Source organism: Mobula birostris, chromosome 3, assembly GCF_030028105.1.
Source record: "Mobula birostris isolate sMobBir1 chromosome 3, sMobBir1.hap1, whole genome shotgun sequence".
NCBI classification, from domain to species: domain Eukaryota; kingdom Metazoa; phylum Chordata; class Chondrichthyes; order Myliobatiformes; family Myliobatidae; genus Mobula; species Mobula birostris.
The window spans coordinates 154,544,336-154,571,413 of NC_092372.1; the positions used below are offsets into that span (position 1 = coordinate 154,544,336).

General features: G+C 42.5%; 2 protein-coding genes across 5 annotated transcripts in view; one reads left to right on the forward strand and one right to left on the reverse strand.

The window, feature by feature from the left end:
• The window catches only part of galnt1 (UDP-N-acetyl-alpha-D-galactosamine:polypeptide N-acetylgalactosaminyltransferase 1), a 112,886-nt gene extending 95,035 nt beyond the window's left edge, over positions 1-17,851 (reverse strand). For all 3 annotated transcript variants that reach the window (XM_072253523.1, XM_072253522.1, XM_072253524.1), the window contains exon 1: positions 17,334-17,851. The gene's annotated coding sequence lies outside the window, so the exon portion shown is untranslated. The remainder of the gene's footprint in view (positions 1-17,333) is intronic.
• The window catches only part of ino80c (INO80 complex subunit C), a 33,436-nt gene continuing 23,486 nt past the window's right edge, over positions 17,129-27,078 (forward strand). The window contains exons 1-3 of one of the 2 annotated variants that reach the window (XM_072253525.1): positions 17,129-17,293; positions 18,043-18,141; positions 18,546-18,775. In XM_072253525.1, coding sequence (XP_072109626.1) covers positions 18,647-18,775 — 129 coding nt within the window. In that variant the 5' untranslated portion in view covers positions 17,129-17,293; positions 18,043-18,141; positions 18,546-18,646. Of the gene's footprint in view, positions 17,294-18,042; positions 18,142-18,545; positions 18,776-25,495; positions 25,651-27,078 lie in introns of those variants that run through there. The other variant, XM_072253526.1, reaches the window with a different exon arrangement.

The window sequence follows — 27,078 nt, forward strand, 5'->3', positions numbered from 1 at the left end:
CATTCTGTTTATTGCATAGGGTGGTCAAAGGTTTAATGTATTGTTTATTCCCAATCTGAATCTCAATGAGGAAGAAATTAAAAATACTTCAAGATACATCTTAATTTAAAACTGAAAATCTGGATCATTTTGGCTTCTGAAAAATGATGAAGGAACATAATTCATCTAAAGTATTAAAGACTGCAAAACTTGATTTACTATTAGATTGCGTAGCATTTTCAAACAGTTCATACAAATTTGCAACACGAGTTACTTAATCTAACTAGTCCACGTTAATGCTTCATACCATTAACTTCTCAATTAAATCTAAACACTAAATATACTTCTACCACCACAGAATATATATATGGGAGATCATTCAGCTACCTGAACTGACTCTTTGGTAGGAATACTCTAGAGACACTTTATAACCTTCAAATACTGATTAAAAATCTAATCTGAATGAATGTTATTATAGCCCTTACTGCACTGTCACTATCAGGACCTGATAAAGGGCCTTGGCCTGAAATGTCAACTGTTTCTTCCCCTCCATAGATGCTACCTGACTTGCTGAGTTCCTTCAGCATTTGTGTGCATTGGTTCAATCTCTCTTTTTTTTAAAAAACAAAAGGAACTTCATCTCAGTTCTAAGTGAACACTTCTAATTCTGTGAAAATTAACATTCCAAACTGAAGCTTTTACTATAGAATGTTATCTACTCAGAACCATGATACAGCTGTCCATGTTCATTTCACTAAAGCAATTTTCAGATGCCAGAAACACAACCCACATTCCTTCATTGTGATTGCAATATGATAAAAAAACCCAAAATAAAAATCACATTTCATATGAAACTAAAATATTTTAATTTGTATTCAAAAAATGTCTTTCATGAAAGCACAATTCACTAAACACAGTTAAAAGTACATTTCAAATGTAATAAATGTCATAATGTAGTAACTGATTAGTAACAACAAATTTCACGACATATGCCAATTATACTAAACCTGATTCTGAGCATAGTACCCGTGACCATCACAAACAACAATGTGACACTATTTTAATGATACTGATAATAGGGTAATTATCATCAAGGTACCAATGATAATTCCATCACCCAACATAATGGAGCCTCCTTTTATTATCCCATCCAAGATTATATTTCTGACACTACAGTACTGTACATTGTTTAAAATAGGAAGGTGGCTGGAAAACAGGAATAAGAGTACTTAGTATTACCTCAGTGGTATTAAGTGTTATTTAGTAACTGGAAAGACATAATATTGAGTATTGTGCAAAATTCGTAGGCACCCTAGCTATATATGTAACACCCTGGGAAAGGTTTCACTGCTAATGTAGTGGTCTTTCTGTAGAAGCAGTATTTGGGTTATGGTTAGAGATAACAGGTGCTTTGGAACGTGAGCTGTCCAATCACAGAAAGGTGTTTTCGTGCTGTGTGCCTGAGTCTTTTGTTCAGCGGGAGGTGAAAAGAGAAGACACCGAAGCGGGGTCATGACCCGACGAAAGCCCCGGGGGGGGGGGGGGGGTAACCAAAGGAGGATCAACAAAGGGGAAACTGAGCTGCAACTTGTGCACATTAGACTGTTTGCCTTTTCTTTTTTTGCTTTTTTCTTCATTAACCCTGTAGTCAAATTAAGAATTATAAAGCTAAATTGTTTAATTGTATGCAGTGTACTGTCTGTTATCTCATGGTACTGAATTGTAACAGGGAACAAATCATGCAGCATCCACACAAACGGGGCGGTTTCGGGGTGGACTCGCATCTCAATCTCAGCCGTTTGGCAGGGCCAGAGATTGTATTCCCTACACTTACGTAGCCGACGGAACCTGAGGGTTACAATTGTTGGGTATCGTTCAGGATTGATTTCGTTGGATGCTGTGTGATTGCCCCGAGCATTGATCCAGTGGGTTGTGTGCTAAACTATTGTCCAGCAAAGTGATTACAATACGTGGGTATGGAGGCTGCCGGGGTTGAGCGGTGGTGTGAATCCATGGGGTTACTGGTAATGAATGCATGTGTGTTGAGTGGGGTACATATTCGTACTTCTGATGAATTGTTAATTCGACTTTAAAGTACCGTTAAAGCTGTAGGGAAAGTTACAATTGTGGGGCGGAGGTTTGATAAAGTGGTGGGCACAGAGTTTGTTTTAGTTCAGACTAGCACTAACATAATGATGGTGGAACTGCCTGGTACTATTGGGGCCCCAGGAGAGGGGGAGGGGTGCGCCGTGGACTGTCCATACTTTGGGGAAGGAGAGTGTAAGGGAGCGGGCCAAATCGCAAGTTGAATCTCCCGTAGCTGGGGGCGGAGACTTCAATGACAGGGTGCTTGTGTTTCTGCGCAGCAAGGGGAAGGAGTGGTCTGATTTGGAATGTCTGATTAACCCCCCAGCAAGAAGTGAGTTTCAGAACGTGTCAGGAGGACAGGGAGAAGCTTTCTGCCGACACTTTTCTGCTGGAGAGGCAGCTAAATTGCTTGCAGCGCAGAGGGGCCATTCAGTTGGCTGAGGTGGATCAGTTAAGAATGGACCAAATAGCGAAAGGCGCCCAGTCCCAGAACCTGATCGCTTGGGGTTTCTGACTGTCTCGTAAGACACGCCCCCTCCCCCCCACGTTTATTGAACTGATCAGAGAAGTACGAGGAGGAGGAGAACGCAATGGAGGCGCGGGAGGCCTCTGTCAGCAGGGTACAGTCCTCGGTAGTGGTAGAGGAGATCATGGCAGAATTGAGAACTGAGATGTCCCAGTTATTATCAGTAAGTGTAGGTGTGGCCACCACCACCTCCTCTGCCGCCCCCCCCCCCCGGATGATGAAGCCGTGGAGCTGATAGAGAGGCAGATCCCCTAAGGGGGCAGACTATGCGGAGGGCTGCTAGCAGCCAGGCTCCCACGAGAAGGGGAACGGCCGGTATTGTCTGTTATAACTGTTGTGAAGAGGAACACTTCAGACAGGAGTGTGAACGATGGGAAACCCCCTGGAGAGTGAGCCCGCAAGTATCGAAGCAGAGAGAGACGTTGGAAAACTTAAAAGAGACCCAGTGCGGGGACAGCCTGGCATATCGGGGGAAACACATTCCCAGCAATATATCAAGGAACACCCTAAAGCGAAAAACCATATTCCTGAAGGCTTAGTGGGGCCAAGCTCCAGTGTATCACCTGAGAGAGGGTATTTATGTTTGAGCCATACTTGACACAGGGTCGCAGTTCACTTTGCTGTGCCGTTTATTTTACAACCAGTATTTGATATATTTACCATTGACACCATTCAGTGCACTAGAGATCTGGGGTCTTGGTTGTGGGGATTATCCACATGGTGGTTAGTTGTCAGTGAAGCTGGAGCTTTCAGAAGCCGATGTGAGAGTGGCTGAGGTCCTTGTTACATTAGCGCTGGTTTGTCCCCGAGTCCAGAAGCCCCTATGCATCTCCTGTTGATAACGGCAGGATTTCACTTTTTCGTGGGGACCAACATTCCTATTGTGAGGAGGCTCATGGAAGCCTGCAAGGAGAAAGCTTCCAGAGAACATTGTCTGTTCACCCGGTGTTTTGAGCTGCTCTTGAGGAAGTGTGTGGCTGCACTGGGCCAGATAACGAGTTTAGACAAGGGACTGTGTGGTTCACTCAGTCCAAGCCAATTGTGTTATGGCCCGGGGAAGTAGTGACAGTAATGGGAAACCACAAATTTCCCAGAATGCCTTAGGGTAAATCCCTCTTGGTGGATACTCTGGAAGACCACAAAAAAGAGTCAGGCATGCCTGCTGCAGTACTGGTGAGGCCCGAACTGCAGAAGCCCTCGGTTGTACATGCAAACAGGATGGCAGTGATTGTCAAGAACACTATGAAGAGGGAGGTCAACTTCAAGTGGGGGATGCCCCTGGCGCATCTCTTCTAATGTCTAGTGTCCTGTGAGACAAGTGGGGAGAAATTATCTGCAAAAGGGGGAAAATTGACTGCTGAGTCATTCAACTTTGGGGACTGCTCGGTACCTGCAGGTTGGAAGAGGAGGTCGATAGAAGAGATGTTGACGCCAGAAGGTGTCTTTTCCACTGACGAGTTTGATGTGGGTTGTTCCAAGAGCACTCCTCACACTATCCAGATGACTGAGGACACTCCGTTCTGAGAGAGGTTGCAGCGACTAGCCTCAGCAGAGGTGGAAGACGTTTGGCAGCATTTGTGTAAACTGAAGGAAGCTGGGATCATCACTGAGTCCAGAAGCCCCTATGTGTCCCCAATATTAGTGGCCAGAAAGAGGAATGGGAATTGGAAGGTACAGATGCCTGTAGACTATAGGACTCCGAACAGGCGTACCGTATTCAATCAGTATACAGTCCGGAGGATCGAAGACGTACTGGTCTGTCTGAGTGCGCGAAGCGTTTCAGTGTGCTGGACCTGAGGACTGGATATTACCAGATTCCCATGAGTGAGGCTGACAATGAGAAGGCTGCATTTATATATTCACTGGGATTCTTCCAATTCAAAAGGATGCCCCAGGGCAGCATATCAGGAGCCCCTGCGATCTTCCAGCCTGTCATGGAGAAAATGGTCAGGGATATGAACTTGCTTGAGGTATTGGTGTATCTGGATGACCTCAGCGTTTGGGTCCACCTAGGACGAACATGAAGCAAGGCTACTGAAGGTGGTGGGCCGCCTGAAAGCTGAAGGGTTAAAACTTTCCCTGGACAAGTGCCAATTTTGCAAACTATCTGTCAGCTATGTCAGACACAGAGTCTCATGGGATGAAGTAGCTGCAGATCTGTCTGAGATAGAGGCGGTGACCACATGGCCAAGGTTCCAGACTGTGAGTGCTTTGCGCTTGTTTCTTGGGTTCTGTGGATACTATCAGAGGTTCATGAAGGGCCACAGGAAAGTGAGTCACCCTCTAAATCAGCTTCTGTGTGGTTAGCCTCCCTTGGGGAAGAAAGGGAGGAAGACAAAGGAGAGGGGGGTAAAGAGTATTTTAGCCCTTTCGAGCCATTTGGACCAAAGTAGGATGCAAAATGTGAAGAGCCTTTCAGTCACTGAAGGAGCTGCTGACACAGGCACCTGTGTTGGCTTTTGCAGACCCCGATTGCCATATGTACTGCATACGGATGCCAGCAGAAAGGGCTCAGGGCGTCTCCTGCATCAGGGCTGAGAACTGTTGGGTTGCAAAATCATTATATCATTCTCTTTTTAGATTCTCTTTTAACGATCTTAATCTAAAATGTCCTGGAACCTGATCTTGTCCAAAGAGAGCTATACTTTAGTGAGGCAGTTCTCCATTGGGATCTCTGCAAGTTAAAGTTGCTTAACTACCTTAGCTCACCTCAGAAGTTTCATCTGCATGCCCTATGATTTTGACTCCACTCCCACGACCCAGCTTGGACCCTTCAACCAAATATATGGTTGATATAGTGACAAAAATTGGCATTAACACCACAAATCCTAATTAACTATGACTAAAAGTAGCATGAAATGATCATGCACCTATTGTTGGTTAACAGAGAGGAACATCAGCCATGAAACTTAGTTACAGTGATGGAAATTTTCCATACCTATGTAAATAATGTCTTCAGAGATGCAGTTCTCAATAAACTATCTTGCAGGACTCAACATAACAGTTACTGGAGTCAAGCACCATTAGATAAAGGTGAACTCAAAAGGAGATACATGACCAAAAACTAGGCCAAAGGAATCGGATATTATGCAACAAGAAACAGACAGGCTTGAGAAGTGAAATTCAAAGCTTGGGGTTTGGGGAAACCAAAGCTATGGCTACCAATTTTGAAGGTCAGTATAGATTGGAAACATTAACATTTTATAGTTTGCAGAGGAAAGGGAAGACAAGATCATAGTCAAGTAAGGAAAGAATACTTAAAACTGAGCCACTTTTAGATAGGGAGCTACTGTAAATTAGTAAGAAATGGGTTTGGTTTAAGTAACAGGTTAGCAGGGTTACCACAATGATGCAAGGTGGGCAATCAACCAAGAGAGGACTGAAGTAGTTCAGTCTGGAGGTAGCAAAGGCATAGATGAGCTATGCAAGGACAGATATTATGAAGGTGGAAGCAGCTAGTTGAGGTGATGGGGAAGATTAGGAAGTTGCAAGTTTCAGTACAATGCAAGTAAGTGAACCATTCAGCTTGAAACAACAGCATACTCAGTCTGAACTGTGCAACTACCTATTATGATGCTTAAACTTGTTTTTCTTGAGCCAATCAAGCACTCATTGCTTTAATTAAAACATTCCATATGATATTTTTTCAAATTAATAAAGCTAGAAAGATAACATATAAATCAGTAGAAGTGCAAAGCATCACATAAATAAGCTAACATCTAAGTAGGAAATACTTGTCAGTAGATGAATAGAGTCAGTTTTGCTACAACAGAAAATTAATAACACTGAAAGACCAAGGTTTCAGAAAAGTGTGAAAAGATACATCAGCCACCCTGAAACAAAAACACTTCTTATAAAAAATTATTTAAAAATCATTACACCAGTAAAAATACCTACAACACTGCATAGCAAATTGTTGCTCGAGTTACATTGAGTTATACAGCATGGAAAAATGGGTCCTCTGGCCCAACTTGCCCATTATCAACCAAGATGCCCTCTGGAACTAGACCCATTTGCCTGTATTGGGAACATATTCCCTCTAAACCTTTCTTGCCCATGAAAATGTCCACATATCTTTTAATTATTGTATTTGTACACATTCCCACAATGTGTGGAGAAACCTATCCCCATATCCCCTTGAAATCTTTCTTTTCTCACCTTAAATATATTCCATCCAGTTTTAGACTCCCCTACATTAGGAAAATGATTGTGCAACTTCCTTATCTCTACCCCTCATTACTTTTAAACCACAGCCTCTTTTGCTCCAGGGAAAACAATCTCAGCATATCCATTCTCTCATTATAGCTATGCCCTACAGTCCTGGCAAGATACTTCTGATTTTATTTTTTGTGCCCTCTCTACTTTAAATCTCATTCTTCCTATAGTATGTTAATCAGAACTACACGAGTATTCTAGGTGCTATCTCACCAACATCTTGTACAGCTGTTACAATATGGCCCAACACTTGTACTCAATCCTCCAATAATCCATCAAAAATCAATATTGATTTTGCTAGAATTTGTGAGTAATACATTTGTCACTTTACAACTAATGATCTACTTGCCTTCAAATAAGCAATACCAGCTCAAATGTAAAAAAAAATCCTAATAGCAAGTTACATCTAAATTCTGCGAATGAAGTCAAGGCACAGTCTTCTTTGTGAGTTCCTCTATTGTTGCTTTGCTGCAATGTAACAGAAAGGAGCTGTATCTATAAAGCACCTCTCAGGATATCCCAAAATACTTTGTGTAACTATTGAAACCAAGAACTGTATCAACTGACTTGCATTAATTTGCCACAAATAGTATCATTTGGAGACAAGATTAACATCAACTAGGAAAAGGGAAACAATGCTCCAATATTATGCAAAAAAACTCTTGATAATCCACTATCTTATTTTACATAGATTCCAAGAGTTTGGCATTGGGCTCACTTGGTTCTATCTCAATCATCCTTTTAAACTCAATAGACCTTTGACCCAACATACCTTTTAAAATTCACCAGCACACCATTCCCACCCGCTTTAACCTGTGTTTATAGGGAAAAGTTGAACAGATCAGGACTTCATTTCCTACCGTAGAAGAATGAGGGGAGATCTAATAGAGGCATACAAAATTATGATGGGTGTATATATAGGGTAAATGCAAGCAGGCTTTTTCCTCTGAGGTTCGGTGAGACTGTAACTAGAGGTGATGGGTTATGGGTGAAAGGTGAAACGTTTAAGGGGAACATGGAGGGGGGGGGATCTTCATCACTTAAGAATGTGGTGTGAGTGTGGAATGTACTGCCAGCAGAAGTGGTAGTTGCTGGCTTGATTTCAATATTTAAGCGGAACTTAGAGAGGTACATTGATGGGAAGGATATGGGGTGCTATGGTCTGGGTGGAGGTCAATGGGACAAGGCAGATTAGTAGCTCAGTATGGACTAATTGGGCCGAGGGGCCTGTTTCTGTGCTGTAGTGTTCTATGACTTTCTATCAACATTCATTTAGAGGAGATATTACATCTTTCCTGTCCTCCCTGGAAATGCAAGTTAGAGCTTCCTCAAAGTTAATCAAGCCTTTGTATGAACAGATATAAATCTGCAACTACAATCTTGTGATACAATTAGTCCTGGCAAATAAGACAGCAATTGTACTTTAAAGCTTTGATGTGATATTTTAACCAGTGATTTGAGTTTGAGAAAATTCTATGTATTACTTTGTACTTTAACAATTATTCTGGAATAACCTGGTACTAAAACATTTTAGTTGAAAACAAAGCCTTTATGAAGACATGCTTTTTTTAAAAAAAGGTACCATTCAAAAGTAGTTGTGAATTCTCATGTTTAGCAGCCTTTCAGCAGTCCATAGTTACTCGTTATACGGAGCTTCACACTTATTTGTATAATTATCACCAACCGTCAGTACACCAATATTTTTATAACTTTGTCCAAATCTTAGAATAATGCAACCTTTCCACATGAGGGAAAGTGAAAAACAATAGATTTGGCAGACCGACAACTCATAACTCTATAACTGAATGTAGAATTAGAGAAAGGGAAAAAGAGCATGTCAGAGCAGTTTGAGTGATGAGTGTGGATTGGGATTCAGAATCAAATGCAGAAGAAAGAAACAGGTGAGACAAAAGAATGATTTGTAAACATAATCACAACTTCTAAATTTGATGAATTTTCAACAAAGAATGTACAGCGCAAGAGTCATACTTTGGCACAGAGACTGCGGGGGTTTAGTCTCCATAGGTCTGGCATTCATAGCAAGAGGATTCGAGTACAGGAGCAGCAAGGTACTATGGCAGTTGTACAAGGCCTTGGTGAGACCACACCTGGAGTATTGTGTGCAGTTTTGGTCCCCTAATCTGAGGAAAGACATCCTTGCCATAGAGAGAGTACAAAGAAGGTTCACCAGATTGATTCCTGGGATGGCAGGACCTTCATATGATGAAAGACTGGATCGACTAGGCTTATACTCATTGGAATTTAGAAGATTGAGGAGGGATCTTATTGAAACATATAAAATCCTAAAGGGATTGGACAGGCTTGATGCAGGAAGATTGTTCCCGATGGTGGGGAAGTCCAGAACGAGGGGTCACAGTTTGAGGATAAAGGGGAAGCCTTTTAGGACCGAGATTAGGAAAAACTTCTTCACACAAAGAGTGGTGAATCTGTGCAATTCTCTGCCACAGGAAACAGTTGAGGCCAGTTCATTGGCTATATTTAAGAGGGAGTTAGATATGGCCTTTGTGGCTAAAGGGATCAGGGGGTATGGGGGCAAGGCTGGTACAGGGTTCTGAGTTGGATGATCAGCCATGATCATACTGAATGGCGGTGCAGGCTCGAAGGGCCGAATAGCCCACTCCTGCACCTATTTTCTATGTTTCTATGTCTCCTCTCTGCCTCTTCACCTTAATTTCGGTTTCTAACATTTCCTCACGTACTTGTTCAAATTCACATTCAAAATTTGTCAGCTATTTATCTCACATATTATAGCTGAATAAGTAAAAGAATTCTTCGTTTTGTTATGGGTGTTATATATAAGGTCTCTAATGGAAGCCCACGTGTGGTATATTTAAATACACACATAATGCTAACTGCAAATTTAATTCCCTGGATTAAAGATACTGAAATGTCTATATGTATCTTAATTCTGCTTAATAGTCATACTTTATTGACCCCAGGGGAAATTGGTTTTCGTTACAGTTGCACCATAAATAATAAATAGTAATAGAACCATAAATAGTTAAATAGTAATATGTAAATTATGCCAGTAAATTATGAAACAAGTCCAGGACCAGCCTATCGGCTCAGGGTGTCTGACCCTCCAAGGGAGGAGTTGTAAAGTTTGATGACCACAGGCAGGAATGACTTCCTATGACGCCCTTGTGTTGCATCTCGGAGGAATGAGCCTCTGGCTGAATGTACTCCTGTGCCCACCCAGTACATTATGTAGTGGATGGGAGACATTGACCGAGATGGCATGCAACTTAGACAGCATCCTCTTTTCAGACACCACTGTGAGAGTCCAGTTCCATCCCTACAACATCACTGGCCTTACGAATGAGTTTGTTGATTCTATTGGTGTCTGCTACCCTCAGCCTGCTGCCCCAACACACAACAGCAAACATGACAGCACTGGCCACCACAGACTCGTAGAACATCCTCAGCATCGTCCGGCAGATGTTAAAGGACCTCAGTCTCCTCAGGAAATAGAGATGGCTCTGACCCTTCTTGTAGACAGCCTCAGTGTTCTTAGACCAGTCCAGTTTATTGTCAATTTGTATCCCCAGGTATTTGTAATCCTCTACCATGTCCACACTGACCCCCTGGATGGAAACAGGGGTCACCGGTACCTTAGCTCTCCTCAGCTCTACCACCAGCTCCTTAGTCTTTTCCACATTAAGCTGCAGATAATTCTGCTCACACCATGTGACAAAGTTTCCTACCGTAGCCCTGTACTCAGCCTCATCTCCTTGCTGATGCATCCAACTATGGCAGAGTCATCCAAAAACTTCTGAAGATGACAAGACTCTGTAGTGCTCTATGGTAGATAATGTTTAATAATCATTAAATATTTGCTGATGACACTGCATTGATTGGCCTTATCTCAAACAATAATGACGTGGCCTACAGGGAAGAAGTCATCTCTCTGACATAGTGGTGTGAAGAAAACAACCTCTCCCTCAGTGGTCGCAAAAACAAAGGAGCTGGTTGTGGATTGCAGGAACCCCTATTGACATCAATGGATCTGGGGTTGAGAGGGTAAACAGCTTCAAGATCCTCGGCTTCCACATCACCGAGAACCTCACATGGTCTGTGCACACCAGCTATGTGGTGAAAAAGGCAGAACAGCCCCTCTTTCACCTCAGACGGTTGAGGAAGTTTGGTATGGGCCCCCAAATCCTCAGAACTTTCTACAGGGGCACAATTGAGAGCATCCTGACTGGCTGCATCACTGCCTAATATGGGAATTGTACCTGCCTTAATCACAAGACTCTGAAGAGTGTGGTGTGGACAGCCCAGCGCATCTGTAGTTGTGAACTTCCCATGATTCAGGCCACTTACAAGGACAGGTGTGTAAAAAGGGCCTGTAGGATCATTGGGCACCCAAGCCATCCCAACCACAATCTATTCCAGCTGCTACCATCCGGGAAGTGGTACCACAGCCTAAGAGCCAGGACCAACAGGCTCCTTCCACCAGGCCAGACTGATGAATTCAGGCTGATTTCAGTGTACTCTATATTACATTGACTGCTCTATTTATTATAAATTATTACAAATTACTGTGATTGCACATTCCACATTTAGATGGAGATGTAACGTAAAGATTTTTACTCATGTATGTGAAGGATGTAAGAAATAAAGTCAATTCAAATGCTATTTTTAAATGCAATGTATAGTCCCTGCTAAGACACAAGAGATTCTGCAGATGCTGGAAATCTTGAGCAACACACACAAAATTCTGGAGAAACTGAGCAAGTCAGGCAGTGAAATAAACAGACACTTTGCTTTAGTCTAAGAATTGATGAAAGGTCCTGATGACAGGTCTCAGCACGAAACTTTGACTGTTCATTTCCCTTCATAGATGCTGCCTGATTTGATTTGCTGACTTTCTTCAGAATTTTGTGTCTATTTCCTGCTGCACTATTTATTCAACTTAAATTCAATCCTTACTAGAACTATTGTGTTTCATGGTCTTTTTATATGTGCTTGAAACCCACAGCAGTCTGGGCTAGATGACAAAGTGGAATGCATTTTGATAGCAACTAGACAAATTAAACAAAAGGTTTACCCTTTTCTCCAGCAAATCTACATGCTACCAAATGATATGCAATGTTTTTGAAACATGTCCTCAATTTCCAAGGCCTGCATTACTGAAGTAGAAACTGGCAGTTCACATCCGACAATGAATGTGCAAAACTGAGTGCCCAAATTTGTTCCATGGTTGTCATAGAAACATGAAGTAGCAAAGACTCAGCTTTCCAATGTTCCAACACCTGTACAGAAAATTTCAACCTATTATCTGAATTTCAGAAACACAAGCATAACCAAATAATGATTCTGCCCTTTCAAAATACAATCTGATGTTTGCTAGGTAGTAAAACTGATCATATTTCTCCAGATTGCAGCATTGGCAGTCTCCTGTTTTCATAATTTATCTCAGCTGATTTTGAAACAAGTTTCAGAGCCTGCTAACTACTTCGTAGCCACTGAATAACCATCAACATAAAAAATGAAATGCAACATCTGTAGTAAGTTTGACATCACTTTCAGAACTTTGTTGGCTACCTTGTAATTGATGAACAACCATCACAACAGGACTAAAACCTGCCATTCTTCATCGTGGGTTGCGTGCGCAGCATTCCTTTTATATAATCTTTGCAGCATTCAAGGATATCTAATTGACAGAAAGGCCGTACATGGTCCATGACACAAAAAAAAAGGTTGGGAACCCTGCAGTAGAATCTAGAACAATACTGCACGGTATAGGCCCTTCAGCCCACAATATTGTCGGCTTATAATATTACCGCAGCACACCCTCACAAGTTAAATTGTCTAAACTCTCCTTTTATAAATATAAAAATATGCATGGTGACACCTTGCAGGCTGCCCCCAGCACATCATAAAATCAAGCTGATCGTTATCTTAAATATTCTCTGAGAGTATTTAACCGAACAGGTTAAAACAGTGCAGCCTGGTCATTCTCAGTGAAAATGACAGGGATTACCTATGATGAGACCTCACCTCAGTGTTATCATTTTAGTTATTTATGTCAGAATTGAATCAGAACTAAATTTCTAGCAAAATAAAATAACAATTTTGTTTCTGGACTCAAAACTCCACGACATGGATTCTAGCCTCTGCAGTACCAAAGACATCTCCAAGGAGTGGTGCCACAGGAAGGCAGCGTCCATCATCAAAAACCCAACCACCAGGACATGCCCTCTGATCATTGTTACTGTCAGGAAGGACACACACAGCTTCTTCTTCTTTGCCATCCGATTTCTAAATGGACATTGAACCTACGAACACTACCTCACTACTTTTTTTTAAATTTCTGTTTTGTATTACTTATTTTAACTTACCTATTTAATATACATATACTTACTGTAATTAATTTTGTCCTATATTTATCATGTATTGCATTGTACTGCTGCTGCAAAGTTAACAAATTTCACGACATATGCTGGTAATATTAAATCCAATTCTGACATCACTATTGAAAATAGAAGTACTGTAGAAAACCCCCATAGATATTTAAAAGGTTAAAGTATTGTTTTGTAATACAGTACTTTCATTAACAGTCATTTGTAGAGACCTACTTCCTAGCAATGATCTATATATACCATAACAATGTTAACTATCCAACTTTGATTGAAATGAAAAATATTTAGAACTCCAAGAATATTAATACATAATTAGTATATTGGAGACCATCTCTGTTTAACATATAACCTCAACGTCCATTTCCTATATTTGAAATTAAAAGATGCACCCAAAAGTTTTCTGATTACAAAAGTACAAAAGAAATTTACTAAAGTACATATATGTCATCATATACAATCCTGAGATTCATTTTCTTGGGGTATATGCAGGAAATCCAAGAACCACAATTCACAACCACCAACACTGAGATGGAGTTCACTGTAAGAGGTTGATCCGATGTGATGACATGATCATGTAAAGTACAGTTACCACACTTTTGTGTTCAGTGCTTGGAGTACAACAAATGAGTTGTGTTTTTTCTTCACATAAAATACCTTGTCGTTTTATTTGCAAAAACCTACAACTGCACCCAAAAGGACAGATAAGCAACTAATGTGCAAAAGACAACAAACTGCACAAATACAAAAGAAAAAAATAATAATAATATAATATGGAGAACATGAGAGGAAGATTTCTTGAGAGTGAGTCCATAGGTTGTGGGAACAGTTCAGTAACAAAGGACATTAAGGACATCCTGAATACTAAAAAGAGGGCGTTTAGAGATGGAAATAGGGAGGAGCTGACAGCAATACAGAGGGACCTGAAAGCCAGGATCAGGGAGGCTAAAGACAAGTATAGGAGAAGCTTGAGTGGAAATTCCAGCAGAACAACATGAGAGAGGTCTGGAGGGGGATGAGGACCATCACTGGATTCCGGCAAACTAGCAACAGAGGAGCTGAGGGCAGTGTGGACAGGGCCAACGAACTTAACCTGTTCTTTAACAGATTTGACATTGTGGCCCCTGCCCATCCCCCACGAGTCATCTGTTGTTGGCCCCCAACCAACACATATTCCACTTTCCCCTCCTACCCCTCCTCACAGTCCCCCACCCTGCTCTCATGACTATACTCCTTCCCCACACGAAACCACCACGGTGGGCTTCACAGCTGAACAGGAGAGAAGACAGCTGAAACATCTCAACCCAAGCAAGGTTGCAGGCCCGGATGGTGTCAGTACCAGGGTGCTCAAATCCTGTACCCCTCAGCTATGTGCAGTACTTCGCCACGTATTCAACCTGAGCCTGTGTCTCCAGAGGGTTCCTGTGCTGTGGAAGACGTCCTGCCTCGTCCCTGTGCCGAAGACGCCACGTCCCAGCGGCCTCAATGACTACAGACCGGTGGCATTGACCTCCCACATCATGAAGACCCTGGAGAGACTTGTTCTGGAGCTGCTCCGGCCTATGGTTAGGCTACACTTAGATCCCCTCCAGTGCACCTACCAGCCCCAACTAGGAGTTGAGGATGCCATCGTCTACCTGCTGAACCGTGTCTACGTCCACCTGGACAAGCCAGCGAGCATTGTGAGGGTCATGTTTTTTGACTTCTCCAATGCGTTGAACACCATCCGCCCTGCTCTGCTGGGGGAGAAGCTGACAGCGATGCAGGTGGATGGTTCCCTGGTATCATGGATTATTGATTACCTGACTGGCAGACCACAGTACATATGCTTGCAACACTGGGTGTCCGACAGAGTGATCAGCAGCACTGGGGCTCCACAGGGGGCTGTCTTATCTCCCTTTCTCTTCACCATTTACACCTCGGACTTCAACTACTGCACGGAGTCTTGTCATCTTCAGAAGTTTTCTGGTGACTCTGCCATAGTTGGATGCATCAGCAAAGGAGATGAGGCTGAGTACAGGGCTATGGTAGGAAACTTTCTCGTCACATGGTGTGAGCAGAATTATCTGCAGATTAATGTGAAAAAGACTAAGGAGCTGGTGGTAGACCTGAGGAGGGCTAAGGCACTGGTAACCCCTGTTTCCATCCAAGGGGTCAGTGTGGACATGGTGGAGATACCTGGGGATACGAATTGACAATAAACTGCACTGGTCAAAGAACATCGAGGCTGTCTACAAGACGGGTCAGAGCCACCTCTATTTTCTGAGGAGACTGAGGTCCTTTAACATCTGTCGGACGATGCTGAGGATGTTCTACGAGTCTGTGGTGGCCAGTGCTATCATGTTTGCTGTTGTGTGCTGGGGTAGCAGACACCAACAGAATCAACAAACTCATTCGTAAGGCCAGTGATGTTGTGGGGATGGAACTGGACTCTGACAGTGGTGTCTGAAAAGAGGATGCTGTCTAAGTTGCATGCCATCTTGGTCAATGTCTCCCATCCACTAGATAATGTACTGGGTGGGCACAGGAGTACATTCAGCCAGAGACTCATTCCTCCGAGATGCAGCACAGAGCGTCATAGGAAGTCATTCCTGCCTGTGGCCATCAAACTTTACAACTCCTCCCTTGGAGGGTCAGACACCCTGAGCCAATAGGACTTATTTCCTGGCATAATTTGCATATTACTATTTAATTATTTATGGTGCAACTGTAATGAAAACCAATTTCCCTCGGGATCAATAAAGTACTGCATGACTATGTAATGGAGCAAGTGAAGTTGACTGAAGTTATCCTACAGGTTCAAGAACCTTTCCAATATAATTATAGCTCTGACTCAATTAACAGTAAAAAAAAACTCAATAATGGCTATAATAATATCACAGACTTTTAATTTTGGTAGCCAGAACCCATGGAATTAAAACTAAAGAAAAAAGCATGAATTAAATATTCAACTGAAAGCAAATTTGACTCTGCTTCCTGGTCCCTCCTCATAATTCTTGCTTTCTAATCCACAAAACAAGCTTCTATCAGCTGCCAATTTTAGTCAGATTTTATTAAAACTGAAACTGGTGATGACAAAAGCAATGGAAATTACAATTTAAAAACCATGGAGATATGAAAATCTGCTAAATGCAGTGGTTGCAAATACGTTTGTAGTTTGTTCGTAAAAGTAACTGTACATTGGTATCATCAGCTTCCAAAATTACACAGCTTATCCATTTTCATAACGATAAAATTTAACAAGAATACATTGTTTAAAGTTCACGCAACTAGCATCAACTGCCATGCAATCACCCCCAGTGGCCATTTTCCAAATAAGCTACTTTTTTTCTCTGTTGCAGAAATTCTTAAAGTCCAACATAACCAAGATTGTGATAATGCTCATTAGTTTTGTCACATTAGTTTTTATTAAACAAACAAAAATATAATTAAGTATTACAATTTACTTATATCGTATTATCACTAAATGTGTAAACAATGTTTTAATCTCCCTTTTAACCAAAAATTAGACGCAAAACGGATAAAATTAAACCCATGAACAATTAAACTCCTTAATCATGTTAAAAGATGTTAACACGGTAATATCATCCAGTACTTATCTGGCAGCTCAGATATGCAGAAACTTGCAAACCGCAAAAAATGGTCCTGGGTGGTAAAACAATGTTCCTGGTGACACATTGCAGCTGCAGGTTTACTCTAATACCATAATTGGATAAAGGGAATATAGAAGCGTATAGGCTATGGTCGGCAATTCAACTCTGAAAAGCAAAGTTAAAACCCGGAAACGGTGCTTGAAAGTGAAATCTCATCGTAACAGCTTGCAGATGATACAGAAATGCATTGCTCAATGTATAATGTGCGTGATAATGGTAAAGCTGGGCTGGGAAAGACTGCTAGGCTGTGTGTGTGTGTTAGTTAGCGTCAATTCAGATTAGATCTCAAAATACTTTGCTCCAAATCATTCAAAGCGCGGACAGAGAGAAGAAAATCATGTACCCAAATTAGAAGGCAGAACACAAGTTGTTGTCCAAGCAGGTCGGCCAGGTCGACTTTTGAGGGCTTCAAACATGCTGCAGTTGTTTTCAACAACTCTAGTGTTCAGGTAAAATTCTTACTATAGTCGGGCCCCGCGTGACACTTACCGTCTCGATGGGTGCGGGTTGAACGGACTGACTCCTTTGGCCCCCTTTCCTTTTTAATGACACATTTTCACAGAGACCTCGCTCCGCAAAACTGAATTCACAGCGCTCAGCACTTAATCCGCTTCTAGTCTGTGAGCAGGGCGCTCGCCTTCGCCTTTCAGAGGCCAGCGAGAGCTCTGTCTGATGGCAATGTCCGTGCCAGGCAGAGCAGGTCAGCCAGGTAATTGGGATCACTCCGCTCGGGGATCACTCTCGGGGGAGAACGAGCTGCGCGCAGAGAAATGGTGCGAGAGGTGCGGGCGCACACCATTCCGCCGCTGGGCTGATTACTGCCGTGTCATCGGCTGAGCGGAGCCGAGCCGGCTCGCCGTGTGCCCGACCCGATGGCGTCGGTTAGCTGACGCCGCGCGCCCCTTTGTGACGCTCGCCCCGTGCCGAATCCTTCACCGTTAGCGCCAACCCGCGCCGCGCCGTGCCCTGCCGCGCTGCGCTCCACCCGATGGAGAAAACACACCAGCTGCGCCACCCGGAAATGAAACGGCAGCGGCGGCTTCCACGTCACTGCACACACAGTACAGCGCGGCGCGACGCGGCCAAGTTTGATGTCTTTATTACTGAACTCTCTATCCTGGTTGTTTATTGATTAACTTGTGTATTTATAGCAAGTCGAATGGCGTTCATTATAATTTTTTTCGTATATCTGTAACAGAAAACAGTAACGAACTACGACTGTACTCACGTGCAGATCTAATGGAACTAGCAGCACTTTGCAACAAATGGGACTTCCCTCATTCAAACAAAACAAAGGGTAAGTTTCGCATGGTGTCTGTAACAGAAAATGGTGTTCTTTAATTCCTTCACAATGTGCCTGAAATGGTTGAGACGCTGGCCAAAACCTGACATGTCGGAACATACATGGGTTCGAAATCACGTGTATGAATCAACGAGGAAAGAAAAAGCAAAAAAGAAAAATCACTGACAAGTTATTGCGTTGGCTGAACTGCAGTTTGCTTGAAATGGAAGAGTGCTATATTAGCAACGGTCGTTGCAATAGTTAAAATGGTAAACGAATAAAAACATATATAGTTTTCTGAGATTACAATAATAAAAAATGCCTCATCTTAACCCGTTGCAAAATTACTTTTTGTCATAGAACAGTAAAAATGAAAACATATAAACTCTTATTTTGTTATATTTCTAATTTCCTGCTAGAATTAGACAATTGGACTTGAATCCACTGCGCGTGCTAATAATATTCCGCGTGTGACGTAAGTACGTAACAGTTGCCCTGGTTTCGACGTGACGGGAAAAGAATGGCGGCGATGGCGGGCTCTCCTGTGCCGGTAGCAGCTTCCACTCCCTCTAAGGTCCGTAATAAGAAGAGACCGACAAGTCCAGGAAACAGTGGCAGTACAACTGCGAAGAAGAAGAAAACAGGACAGGTAACGAAGAGGAATGTTTGTGGGTGCCTGGGCATATGAGGCTGTATTATGGAGTCAAGTTCCACCGTAGATGCTGCAAACGTGAAATAAATGAAAAACGCGGCGAATAGTCAACAGGTCAGACTAGCTTTGTAGAAGGGGAAATGGGGTTAATGTATAGTCTAAAGACCTTCCAACGCAAAGTAGGGAGAAAGTTAGGGATGAACTTTTCAGGAAGACAAACTTACCTGGGAAAGGTTAGGACTAGAGTTCCGATGCAAATGCCATAAGACCAAAACGTTACTTAATTATATTCCATAAATGCTTGCGGACCTGGTGAATATTTCCAGAATTTTCTGTTTGTGCAGTATGTTTCCAATTATTTCTATATAAATAAAAAACAGAAAATGCTGGAAACTCAGTTTCGAGATTGCAACATTTTGTTTTATGAGCTTTCCAGTACCTGTTTTTATTATATTTTCAGTGAATATATTTGTAGTATGAGTAAGGATTTAAAACATCATTTACAATGAAATGTCCTGTTCTAATATCTTTTGAAAATCCATCTTTTCCTCTTCTGTCATATGCCAGAAATAATGAATAAGACGGCTGTGATGTTAATAAAATTTCATGACACCTCTAATATAGCAGCTCTTGGCCATATGATCAGTTATGTAAATAGAATGTAAACCACATTTATTCCAGTGCTAGGGTTGACAGATTTTTAATGACAGGTGAGTTGATGAAGAAACAGATGAATAGTTCTTTAAGCTAAGAACAGATAATGGAAAAACATAGCAGGGTCAAGGGCCCATGTGGTCTACTTTCTCCTATTTATTCTAGTTATTATATTAATTTGGGGCCAAATAGTTGCTTGCATTATTACTGCCTTAGTAATATCCATCAAGCAGCCTTGTGGAGAACGTGTAATTTGCGGTCTAGCCACATTTTCACCATTTACTCCCAATGAAAGTCAGTTCATTCATTCTGCTGTATTTCATTGTCTGCCTTTGTTACTCATGCTGTCTTCAGCCTGGCAGGTAACAGTGCAACCAAGGCCCTTTGCTTCTGGTTTCTAAACATCCAAGACCATAGGCAACTTGCTGTGTCTATCCTGTTAGATGCCATGAGAGTTTTATATTTCAATAAAATCAATGAATGTGTAACCTTTGAAATTCCTGACACTAATAAATTTTAAACAATATGGCAATCTGGGACATGATCTGCTACTGATTGACTGATCTTTTCAAAAAATGATTTCCAGTATCATGAGCCTATTGGTTCAGTAGGAATTGCATAAAAATGCAAACTAATGGATGCTTGAGGATTAGCACAGACTTTGGGCTGAAGAGCCTGATTCGATGTTGTATGATTTAACATGTATATATGCTGAATACCTTATGCTGCACAGAGAATCAGGATCAGATTTATTCACTGACTTGTATGACATGGAGTTTATTATTCTGCTGTAGCAGCACGGTGCAAAGACATAAAATCACTATAAATTGCAGAAAAGGAATAATGAGGTAATGTTCAGCTACCATTCAGAAATCTGATGGCAAAGGGGGAAGAAGCTGCCTCTGACTCATAGCTTCAGAAGGTGGCATGCCCTAGTTGATGTGGGTCTTTATTGATGAGTGCTCCCAGTAAGGTGGTGGGTTGTTCCTGTGATGGAACTGGTGGAGTCTGCAACTTTTTGCAGTCCAGCTCCGTACCAGGCTGTGGTGTAACCAGTCAGAATGTCCTCCACCCTATATCTATAGAAACTTGCAGGAGTCTTTGGTGATATACAGTACTATGCAAAAGTCTTGGGTGCATATATTTAGCTAGGGTGCCTAAGAGTTTTGCACACTGGTGTATTTGTCAATGTGGAACAGAGAGTGAGTTTGTAAATCTGGCAGGAGAAAAGGATGTTGGAATGGTGAGAAATGAGTGCTGCAGGAGAGGTGTGGGAAAGGTGGCAGAGTGCCAGGGCGGGGATATGGCGCAGGTGCAGTCACACCCAGGCCTGAGACACCAGGCAAGGTTATTTGATTCTGGTGCTTCCCGCTTCCTCCCCTCTCCCATCCCCCCGCTTTCCAACCATGATTCCCCTCTCTCTACCCCCTTCCCACAGTGGCAAATTGGGGACAATGTGCATTAAAATGCAGCACTTCACAGGACTTTTGGCATTTGAACAGAGGCCGATCAGAAATCAGAATTCATTAGTCATGGTCATACTTCATTGATCCCGGGGGAAATTGGTTTTCGTTACAGTTGCACCATAAATAATAAATAGTAATAGAACCATATAGTTAAATAGTAATATGTAAATTATGCCAGTAAATTATGAAATAAGTCCAGGACCAGCCTATCGGCTCAGGGTGTCTGACCCTCCAAGGGAGGAGTTGTAAAGTTTGATGGCCACAGGCAGGAATGACTTCCTATGACGCTCTGTGTTGCATCTCAGAGGAATGAGTCTCTGGCTGAATGTACTCCTGTGCCCACCCGGTACATTATGTAGTGGATGGGAGACATTGACCAAGATGGCATGCAACTTAGACAGCATCCTTGTTTCAGACACCACTGTGAGAGAGTCCAGTTCCATCCCCACTACATCACTGGCCTTACGAATGAGTTTGTTGATTCTGTTGATGTCTGCTACCCTCAGCCTGCTGCCCCAGCACACAACAGCAAATATGATAGTGAGGACAAATAAAAATAAGACAGGGGCAAATGGAGTGGACAGTGTTAGAGTGTGGATTTGAGACTTTAGCTCTAAGGCTTCAGCAACAAGAGACTCGAGCGAGAGAAGGCAAAAAAAAGCTCTGTGATTTTTTTTCAGTTTATTTATTGTTTCCTTTCTTGTAATTGCAGAGTTAGAGCAATCGGGATCCCAGGCAGGATAGTTGAATGTTCCTCTTGCGAGATGTGGGAAGGCAGGGAGACCTCCAGTGTCTCTGATGACTTCACCTACAAGAAGTACATCCAGCTGTAGCTTCTAACACTCCGTGTTAAGGAGTTGGAGCTGGAACTGAACGATCATTCGGGAGGCTGAAGGGGTGATAGGACATATAAGAGAGGTAGTTACATCCAAGGTGCAGAACACAAGAAACTGAGTGATAGTCAGGAGGATGAAAGGGGTTTATCAGCCAGAGCAGAATACCTCTGTGGCCATTCCCCTCAGAAACAGGTATATCATTTTGGATCCTTTTGGGTGGGATGACCTAGCAGAGGAAAGTCACAGTGGTCAGATCTCTGGCTCTGTGGCTCAGAAGGGAAGTGGGGAAAAGAAGTGAGCTGTGGTGATAGGAGATTCATTAATTAGGAGAACAGAAAAGAAATTCTCTGGATGAGAATGAGATTCCTGAATAGAATGTTGCCTCCCGAGTGCCAGGGTCCAGGACATCTCGGATCGAGTCCTCAACATTCTTAAGTAGGAGGGTAAGCAGCCAGACAAGGTTCTGCAAAGTGAGTTCAGGGAGATCGGTGCTAATTTAAAGGACAGGACCTCCAGGGTAATGATCTCAGGATTGCTACCCTTTGCCACATACGAATGAGGCCAGTAATAGAAAGATCCTACAGTTTAACACATGACTAAAGATTTGTTGTAGGAGGGAGGGCTTCATATTTTTTGATCATTGGGTTCTCTTCCAGGGAAGGTGGGATCTGCACAGAAGAGATGGTGCTGGGGTGGGGGGATATAAACGAGTTGCAGGGGTATGGGGACCAGAATACCTGAACAGAGTGGAGTGGTTGTGGAGACATCTTGTTAAGACCTCAGGTAAAGTCATGAGTCAAAAGGGTGAGCACGTGATGGGACTAATAGTCTGAGTTGCATATATTTCAATGCACGGAGTATTTGTAGGAAAGGCTGATAAGCTCAGGAAATTCATCAACACATTAGACTTGGTTAAAGGCGGAGCAGGACCGGCAGCTCAATATTTTGGGGTTCCTTTGCTTTAGGTGTGATACAGTGGGAGGGGTGGTGTAATTAGGGAAAATGTCATGGCAGTGCTTAGTCAGGACAAACTGGAGAACTCGTCTACTGAGGCTTTAAGGGTGGAACTGAGGAATAAGAAAGGTCTGACCACATTAATGGAGCTATATCTAGGCCACCCAACATTGCGCAGGATTTTGAGGAACAAATTTATAGAGAGATTGCAGACTGTTGAAAGAAACATAAGGTTGTGATAGCAGGTGATTTTAACTTCCCACATATTGAGTAGAACTCCCATACTGTAAAAGGACTAAATGGCATAGAGATATGTTAAGAGCAAAAGAATTGCACGGGAAAACTGGAAGATCAGAATGGTAATACGAAGACAACTGCATTGCTCTAAAGAACACTGTATAAGGACATTCTTACCCTTGGCTATTAGATTCTACTAGACAATGGGGTGACCCGTTGGGGCACCCTTTGAGAGAAGGGTAGTGCAGTCTAATGTGACCAGAATGAACATTAAATTTTCCTGAATGCTATTGGTATCGTTTTGCTTTGGAAACTGAAGTAGAAAACCTCAGTTATTAAAGAAGAATGATGCATAGCAAAGCAAATATAGCTCCTCCTCATTTAACGAAGGACACTTTTGATGGCATCATTTCTGGTTTACCTGTGTTACGTACCCCGTAACTGGGTTGCCAAACCAGCAGAAATGGACCACTTAGTTGGAGTCTGGTTTAACAGAAACTAATAAAGCTTTATTAAAGAAATAAGTAACACAGTACTCTAATTGTAAGGATATAAATGCAACAGGTTAGCAATGATAAAACACATGTACACAGAACTAGGGTAATAGGAATCAATCAAGCTCTATCGCAGTCTAGGGGTAAAATGATCAGTCTCAAGTGACGCAGAGTTCAGTTCAGCTTAGTACAGTTCGCAGTAATCGCTGTTGTGCCGTTGGGGAGAGAGCGAGAAAGATAATATGCAAATCTGATTCAGACAGACCTTTGTTCTTCACAGTTAGCTTTCGGGCGAACCCTTTTAATGTCTTCTGTGGTCACCGACGGTGACCCCTCCGTTCCGGAAACGACCGTTCTTCCGAAGTGAACCCGGCACCCAGGCAAGGGCGGACACACACACACCAGGTTCCCGCCGATCGTACCTTTTTACCCTGTGCGTCTATGGTCAGTTCCTGCGACCAGACCTCCAACTCCCACCAACTTGTGGGGACACACCGCTCTTCTAGGGTCTCGTGATCTCGTGGTGTCTCGTGCCTTAGCGAACCTGTTCCTTTTATCCCCCTGCTGGGGTATCGCCTGTCCATCAAACTTCAAACAGTTCAGGTTCAAAGCAACTGGTCTGTTAATACTCTTAATTGTGTTTCTCTTCCGTTATCTCTCTCTCCTCTCTCATTAACATTTTGAACACGTCTCCATTTTCTCCCTTATCTCTCTCATCAGTATCAATCTTCTGATGACTTGGTTTGTCGTCACACCTGCCACCCTCGTTCCTCTTGTCATCATCCTGGAGACATGCAGTCCTTTCAACCCCCATCTCTTCTGTTCGTTCTTCGTCTCTGATCCTGGAGACGTGCATTTCTCAGCTCCTTTGTCTCTTCCTCTATCCTCCTCCTGTGCCTGTTTTTGTCGTTCTGGAAACGTGCATGCTTCTCCTCCTCCTGTTTCTTCTTCTCTCATCTTTTTTTGTCCTGACTCTTTGATCCTGGAGTCGTGTGGCCTTGGCCTCATCCGGTTCTTGTTCTCTCCCTCTTCTTGCCGCTTCCCGACGATGTTTGATGACATCTCTTGACCATAATGTCCCCCTTCTCTTTCCACGCGGCATAATTAGGCTGAGGATTTTTTTTTACCCTAATGCTGGATAGAAGATATAACGCACCAACACCAAAGTGTAAACGTAACTTTGCTAGATCAAATAACGACAGCACAGGAAAATTGTTACTTATCTTTTCACCTGTTTATTTCTTCAAGCTCAGCCAGCAAGTGAACTTGGACCGGACATCAGGGAAAGAACTTTTCTCATCTCCCCGGCGGTTCTACAAGTTCACTGCCCGATGTCAGAATTGTCAGAAGTTATAAGGCCACCGATACAAAAGAACAATCAATTTGATAACCATTCTGGTCAAGTCAATGGACTATTGATACAGAGAACAATCAGTTTGATAACTATTCTGGCCAAGTCAATGCACTATTGATACAAAAGTACAATCAATTTGTTAGACACTCCAGCCACCTTAATTAAAGAAAAGAATGTCCTACCTGGTTTGCTGGAGCCACAACTTAATTACAAGGATAAGAACGTCTGTCAAATTTATGCTTTAATTAAGAAAGGAATGTTCTGTCTAATTTCCATCAGGTACTGCTTTTTGTCAAAATCAAAAGGTGTGAAAAGCCCAGAGACATCTATGTAGATCTGGGCGAACTTTAACCCTTATCTTGCTCCAAAGAAAGCACCTATGAGACATTATTCAAACACACTGCAGTCACAGACATAGTACTGAATCCATTGTTTACAGGAATCTTGAGAATCCCCCATTCCCTTAAACTTTATCAAAAGGATACTGATTATTCTTGATGATGCAGTTGGCGCTCTCCTAAATGGATGTGATATAGTCACCGCTGCCCTTTGACTGCAGCAAAGGGTTTTATGGGTGTCTCGAAGTACGTCATTACAATAAGATTTAATTATCTCTTATTGATGGGTGGCAGTTAGATCTGTCCCAATCCTGCACATGCTGATGATGATTAGCAAAATGTAACCCCTTGAAATAGAGCTGCCCTGCCTTTTTGCTCCGGTAGGTGTCGCTGCTGAGACTGGCCTTGAGCAGGCGTCGGGTTGTCGCATCTCGATTTTCATGATGGCCGATCGGGTCTCGGGTAAAAGCCAGCCTGTTGATTTTTGGCGAATGAGCAATTTTATACGAATATATGACCCTGAACTTCGCCTGCATTCTGTAAGTTAGCGCATTTTAATTCGATTTAGCCAAAAAAAGGTGCCGCTGTAATGCACCATTTGCGCTAGTTGGGGATCACAAACAGACAGAGCATGAGAGTTTTAGTAGTATATGGATAATGTGTCAAGCTATAGCTGGGGAAGTGATGACCACCTTCTATTACACTGTTTGAGGTAGCTTATTTTTTATTCTTTCCTACTTCTCTTCTAATATTTGTATATTTGTGCACTTATAATGCTTCTGTGACACTGTAATTTCCTTTGGGATCAATAAACTATCTATCTAATCTATACGTAGAGCCAAAAAAGAGATGGGGGAGATCTTACATGGATTTTTTGCATCTGTATTTACTCGGTAGACAGTCTATAGAAATGAGGCAAAGCAGCAGTGATGTCGTGGACCCTATGCAAATTACAGAGGAGGAAGTGTTTGCTACCCTGAGGCAAATCAGGATGGACAAATCCCTTGAACCTTGTGGGAGGCGCGAAGAAATTGCAGCGGCCCTAACAGTGATATTTAAATTATCCTTTGTGACAGTTGAGGCACTGGAAAGTTAGAGTATAGCTAATATTGTTCCGGTGTTTACGAAAGGCTCTAAGAATAAGCCAGGAAATTGTAGACCGATGAGCCTGACGTCAGTAGTGGAAAAGTTATTTGAAGATGTTCTAAGAGACCAGATATGAGAATTTGGTTAGACAGGGACTAATTAGGGATAGTCAGCGTGGCTTTGTGCGTGATAGGTTATTTCTAACCAATCTTATAGAGTTTTTCGAGGAAGTTGCTAGGAAAGTTGATGAAGGCAAAGCAGTTGATGTTGTCTCAATAGACTTCAGCAAAGCATTTGACAAAATTCCACATGGAAGGTTGGTCAAGAACTTTCAGTCACTTGGCATTCAAGATGAGATAGTAAATTGGATTGGAAATTGGCTTTGTGAGAAAAGCCGGAGATGTTGGTAGTAAACAGTTGCCCCTCTGACTGGAGGCTTGTGACTAGTGGAGTGCCACAGGGATCATTGCTGGGTGATAATGTAGTTAATCGGATCAGCAAATTTGCAGATGACACTAAGATTGGGAGTGTACTGGACAGCAAGGAATACTGTTGAAGCTTGTAGTGGGATCTGGACCACCTGGAAAAATGGTTGCAAAATGTCAGATGGAATTTAATGCAGACAAGTGTGAGGTGTTGCACAGTGAGCAGAAGGGCACGTGGAGTGTGCTGGAACATAGAGATCTGGGAATACAGGTCCATAATTCAGTGAAAGTGGTGCCACAGGTAGGTAGGTCTGTAAAGAAAGCTTTTGGTACATTAACCTTCATAAATTGAAGTGCTGAGAACAGGAGTTGTGTTGTTATGTTGAAGTTGGAAAAGGTATTGGTGAAGCCTAACTTGGAATATTGTGTGCAGTTTTGGTCACCTACCTATAGGAA